The following is a 6,227-nucleotide window of genomic DNA, read 5'->3' as shown; positions in this document are numbered from 1 at the left end:
TTTTCAAAATATTTATTTTTTATTTTAAAAATGTTCACCCTATTCTAGATTTTCTAACTAGACGGGGAAAATTTATTTCATTTTTTCTGATTTTTATTTTTTTTCTACGCAATTTTTCCCGCGGAACTTTTAAAAAAAAATGCGCCGCGCCGACTGGGCCGAGCCCAGCCGACGGCCCACCCCGCCGCGACCTCTCCTTCTTCCCCACGACGCCGCCGGAGTCTGCCGGGAGCACGGGAGCCGCCTCGGATGCCCCTTCCCCAAGCCGGAGTACCCCCCTCCATATATACCCCCCCTCCGTTTTCTCCTCACCCGAGCCGCCGCCGCCGCTCGCATCGCCCGCCGCCGCCGCCCGCCTTTTGCCTCGCCGCCGGAGCCGCCGCCCCGAGCCCCGCACCCCCCGCCGCCCGAGCCCCGCCCGCCGGAGCCTCGCCGGAGTCCCGCCGAGGTACTGCTGCCGCCGGCCGTTTTTGCTATTGACCAGTTTTCTGTAAAAAAAAAACCTTTTGTTTTTAAAAAAAAAAAACCCTAGATCGGTTTTTTTTCGGTTTTCTTATTTTACGAGCGTTCACCGAACCGTTCGTTTTGACGAACGCGTTCGTCGGTTTTTCTCTGTTAACGAACGTCTGTTATTTAACCGTTCGTCCGTTTTTCTTTTTCGTCGGATTTTCTCGTTATTTTCTCAGATTCGATTTCCGATCGAATTTTCGAATATGTTTAACTTCTCGCTCGTTTATCGGAATCAGGTGATTCAAGCGCCTAGAGTTTCGTCTCGAAATTCTCTTTCCGTTTAACCTACTCAAACAAGTTTTTGTTACAGTAAAATTTGGACCTAGATCCAGATTAGCCAACGAGGTTTCTTTCTTTCGCCGTTTGACTTTCGTTGCTTCTTTCGAGTTGATTCTTTTTGCAAACCGGAGTTCTTAAGTTGAACTTTCTGGTTGGATCTTTCTTTCGAGTTTTACCTGTGCATTAGATGAGTGCTGATTGTATACTTGTTTGTTTGCGATAGAGTACCCGGAGTGTGCCGCTTGTTACTTCGACTCGCTAGGTTTTGCGGATCATCAGCAAGGCAAGTAACACTTTGATCATACCCCGTTCATACCCAGTTTTATTGCATTAGATCTATTCCCTCACACACATTGCATGATTAGGATCTAATTAAATTGTGGGTACTGGGAAGTAGTTGAGGTAGTACCTATTACCTGTCTATATCAAACCCTTGGGAGTTACTTCTACGTTGCTTTTATTTATTGCCATGCTATGCTCGTAGACGTGGATTGGGTTTGAGAGTTATTCATGACAGATGTGAGTGTTTAATAATGGTTCAACTTAAGGTGGCAACTAAAAACTCACATCTGGGTGGATTGAGGCACCTGGAGAACCCAGTGTTGCCTGTATGTATAAGGTCCGCCACCCAGGCTCAAAGGGATCATAAGATTATTCATGCTAGAAACTTCCGTGTGCAGCCGCAAGCTATTATGGGCTCTAGCATAGCTGAGTAGGTTACAGGATCTCTTGAAGAGGTGGACTAGCAGATGTAGGGGAAAGTAGGTGTACCGGTCCATCCAGAGTAGAGAGTGACTGTTTCTGAAAGACTGTGTCTCGGTCATCCGTTTCTCAAACATCATGCAGTGCGAGAATCAAGCGGAGGCGATCGAGTCTTGTGGGAAAAGTGCACAAACCTCTGCAGAGTGTACAAACTGATCATGATTAGCCGTGTCCCCGGTTATGGACAACTTGAGTATCTAGTACCTGGATTATCATTTGAATCTCATCACCGTGATACTTATAATTAATTTTGTTGGGTTAATGATGTTACTTAATTGGGATTGAGTTGGAGGTACCTTCTCAATGTTTCAACCACCATGATAGTTAAATGAAATTTATTCCTTTTGCAGTAGGATAAAATTGGCTTTTCGCAAAACTGTAACCATAGAGCCTCTCCACCAGCCATATATGCATATAGTATAGCATTATCATTGTTCATTGCTCTCTATGTGTTACATTGCCAGCATATTCTATGTGCTGACCCGTTTTCGGGCTGCAACGTTTCATGTTGCAGACTTTTCAGACGACGAGTAAGGTGCCTTAGGTCGTGGTCTTATACTCAGTGATGCCGCTGGAGTTGATGGACTCACTTATCTTCCAAGTCTTCCGCTGTTATCGTTATTAGATGGCCTTAAGCCATGTTTATTATACTTATCTCTTCGGAGATATTCGATGTAATAAGTGTGTGATTGCTACTCTGTTATAAATCCTCCATTTGTACTGTGCGTGTCAGCATTACTGATCCAGGGATGACACTGGTGCACAGCAGCACAGGCCATTTGAGGTCTGGTCGCTACATGACCAGATCGACGGCGGCCCGGCCGGATCTGGGCTCAGGCGTGAGCTTCGTCTTCGGGTCATGGTCGGCGCCATGGCGAGTGCGACACGTCGGCATCTTTGTCTGGTCCTTGACAGCCAGGGCAACTCCGGGGGAAACCCTAGATCTTCATGGGATCGAGCGATGGTGGTGCTCTTGCGCCGTAGTCCCTGTTCAGGGCATCGTTTTGGAGTTTGCTACGGTCGAAGGAACCAGTGAAGCCGGCGCCGTACGCCCGGTGGCGCAACTGCCAATGAAAATCGCGCCGACTACGGTCATGGCGGACGATGGCGGCGTCTTTGATGTCATTTCCTTGTCGAGGCATCGTTGTTGCAGTTGGCGTCATCAGGCTCGGGATGCTCCAGGGGAAACCCTAGATCTAGGTCTCCCGGATCGGACGATGATGGCGTTCTTAGTAGCGCTTTCCCTCATGGGGGCGTCGTTTTGGAGCAAGTGATGGCTGGAGGTGACAAGAGGAGGAGCGGTGCTTCATCACATACATTGATGGTGTCGGATCTCGATGGCATGGCGCTCTGGAGATTAGGCGTCTGATGTGCGATGATGGACTCGCACAGGAGGTCAACGCTGTCTGGCGTCGTGGTGGCGTTGGCGGCAGCAAGACCGGGCAACGTTCATGCAGCAGTACAGCTCTGAAGATGGATTGGTGGCAGGTGGCTGCGGCGGCCTCATACCCGGCAGGCGTCCTGGTTGAGGAGCACGCCGGACTGATGGGTGCCCATACCCAGCAGGCGTCCTGGTTGGACCTCAGGTCTTAGATGTTAGGTTTGGCTGCGAGGTCTTTTTGGTATTAGGCCCAGACTATCAGCATCCCTTCATCAATTGGATAGGAGTAGCGACACTTTTGTTGCCTAGACGGTGGCTTCAGTCTTACTGTTGTATGACTTTGTAAGGTCTTGTGTGAATAATTAATAAAGTGGCTGCATGCATCGTCCAGATGCAGAGGCCGGGGGTCCTCCTCCATTTCTAAAAAAACCTAGAAAAGTACGAGATATCGTTAGGGTCAACTTTTATTTTTGCGGGTTAGGGTCAACTAACCCTAGTGCCAATATATCAGGTCCATTCCCTGGAGCTATCTCATAATTGTTCGCAACTTGTTTCACTCTTAAGTCGGAAATATTTCTCTGAATTACCTTAGCAACGTCACAATCAAAGAATATGTCAGTGTAAAAAATACAAGCCAGCTCACTTGCTGAGGCTATCTGCAACAGTTTGTATGTTCAATCATTGGTATAAGTGTTGTAATCAATAGTACATCATACAAGCTCTTTAATGGGGCGTATGTTAAACGTATGTTAAACAACCAGGCGGACCCACTAAATATTGAAGAAATGAACAGGCTTGCCTCGGAGCTTGTGCCTGGAGCGTTGCTTCAGGTTCATACGATTTCATTTTCTCTCTTCTTTTATTATATGTCATGTCATCAAAACTCTCTATGTGGCAATTTAACCAACGATGAACATATAACTGTTGGAGATGCCCTCATAAGAAGTTAATTACTGCACACACCTCGATAAGAACCAGAGATGGATCTAAAAGCCTTGTTTTCCTTTTCAAAAGGTGCAGCTCCATAAAAGCATGGTTAATAGTATAGCCAGTTGAGAGCATGGTTAATAGTATAGTCAACGATGGGCTAAATGAGATTGACACATCATTTATAACCAACCTGATAACCAGCATGTATAGTAGCTAGTTACTAAGTAGTATTACTTCATTAGATGGCTCACCTTACACTCTCACATTGTTTCTTGGAGAAAGTGCTGCAGCCGGCTGTTAATCTACCGTCCACTTGCCTTCTCTCTCTCTTCTCTCTCATCCAACACAGCAAACATGCAATATTTTAATTCTTACAGCCTACTGACTGTACTTTATTATACTTGCTCTGATGGCTACAAGAAACTGCCATGTCATGTATAGCCATCATCTATAGTCACTCATATAGTAGTGTGAGTTATAAGGTTGGCTATAATATTACTACTTTTTTCAACCTTCTGTTTTTTCTCTTTCTTCACATTATTGTATTTGTCTACAAATCCGCATATAGCTAGGCTCTTGCATGAAAGTCCACTTTCCTTACCTTTTCATCTCTCTCCTCCACATATGCAAAAACGTCATGTACGCGGGCTATAAGCCCACTATTATATACTTGCTCTAAAGCTAATCCATAAACTTACTGTATCCCAAAACAAAATATTACCGCTGGTTATAGAAAAATAAGAAAACATTCCGTGTAGTATATAGTTAAGAAAAACACTAATATACTGTACAAAAGATCCCATCACCCATGCAGAAAACAGAAGGAAAACGAAAGGCCAAATATTTACGCCTTTTTTGATAGAAAAGAAAACGAGCAAATTGATTAGAGAGCCCGAAAGCGACGTGATTCTTCCCCACACGCCCGAAAGGAACTGCAAGGGGCTGTGGCTGCGATTACCTTAGTTGTTTGCTTCCCGGGCAACAGCTCATCGAGAGCGAGTGTCATGGCGTCCCTCACGCTTCCCGCCCGCGCGCTTCTTCCCTGGCGGCCCCCTTATATAGCGGAGTTCCTCCGCGTGCATTAATTTATCCGACGGCGAACTGCATGCACGCGCACACTCCGGCAGTCAGTCACCACTCTCACCCACGCACCCATCGACTGATACTGCATTCCTTCTCAGTAGTGTAGTGTCGGGTAGTGCGGCCATTGCCCTAGCTGATCAATCAATGTCTGGGCATGGGTCGTCGGGCAAGCACCCCTTCTACCGCGGCATCCGGAGCCGGTGCGGGAAGTGGGTCTCGGAGATCCGGGAGCCGCGGAAGGCCCGCCGCATCTGGCTCGGCACGTTCCCGACGGCCGAGATGGCCGCCGTGGCCTACGACGTGGCCGCCCAGGCGCTGCGCGGGCCCGACGCGGCGCTCAACTTCCCCGCCTTAGCCGCCACGCGCCGCGCCCCGGCGTCCACCTCCGCGGACGACATCCGCGCGGCGGCGGCCGCCGCAGCCGTCTCCGTCCAGCACGATCGCGCCGGCGGCGGCATTGCCCCCGCGGCTGCTGGATCCGCACTGCAGCTGCAGCAGCAGCTGAGCGGAGGCAGTGCCGCCGCTGCCTCGGCGAGCGGCGCGGCCCAGCAGGATCAAGCCGGCATTGGGTTCAACCAGTTCTTCCTGGACGAGGAGGCGCTCTTCGAGACGCCGCAGTTCCTGCGCAGCATGGCCGCCGGGATGATGATGAGCCCCCCGAGGCTCAGCCCCGACTCCTCCGACGAATCGCCGGACCCTTCCGAGGCCGGGGAGAGCCTCTGGAGCTACCGCGACCCGTAGCCATAGATCGATCGATCGATCATGGCCTCCATGCCATGGCGTCGCGACTTGCTACTAGTACCACTACTATTGCTGCTACAGCACCACTACTGAACTTGGAGCCTGAAATAACGAGGATTGGTAAGGAGGCGCGTACCGGCGTTGAGACCCGTTTTTTCTCTCCGGTAACGCATGCAGATGTGGGTTTAGCGTCTGCCCTGATCTCCTTGCACTTCTTCACCCCTTTTTCTCTCAATCTCTAGAGTATTTTTTTCCCTTCTGATTGAAGTGTTTTGGACCTTCTGGTTTGATGAAAGCCAGAAGGGGAAAAAGGTCCCCAGTTTCACTAGCTTTGGCACTGTCTGAAATATCCGAGCTCGGCAGTATATAAAGCTGCAGCCAGATACTTGACTAAAATGTCGAGTGGGTCACGAGGAGTACTGTATGCACTGTTTATGTGGATGTACCACGTAGTTGTGTAATTAAGTTTGTACTGTAACTATTCTGTGGGTGTGGATTGGCTATAAGATGTGCGCACAGTGCATCGCTAGCTCCACCTTTA

At 48.9% G+C, this 6,227-nt stretch overlaps 1 protein-coding gene across 1 annotated transcript; it reads left to right on the top strand.

Annotated features, from left to right (window-relative positions):
* Positions 1-4,326: 4,326 nt before the first annotated feature.
* Positions 4,327-5,900, top strand: LOC123049721 (ethylene-responsive transcription factor ERF025-like). Its single transcript, XM_044472608.1, has one exon. The coding sequence runs from the start codon at positions 5,090-5,092 to the stop codon at positions 5,684-5,686; it is 597 nt and encodes a 198-aa protein (XP_044328543.1). The 5' UTR covers positions 4,327-5,089; the 3' UTR covers positions 5,687-5,900.
* Positions 5,901-6,227: the final 327 nt, after the last annotated feature.

The sequence above is a fragment of the Triticum aestivum genome, chromosome 2D, assembly GCF_018294505.1.
Source record: "Triticum aestivum cultivar Chinese Spring chromosome 2D, IWGSC CS RefSeq v2.1, whole genome shotgun sequence".
NCBI lineage: Eukaryota > Viridiplantae > Streptophyta > Magnoliopsida > Poales > Poaceae > Triticum > Triticum aestivum.
This window is presented reverse-complemented; position numbering and strand designations above follow the sequence as displayed.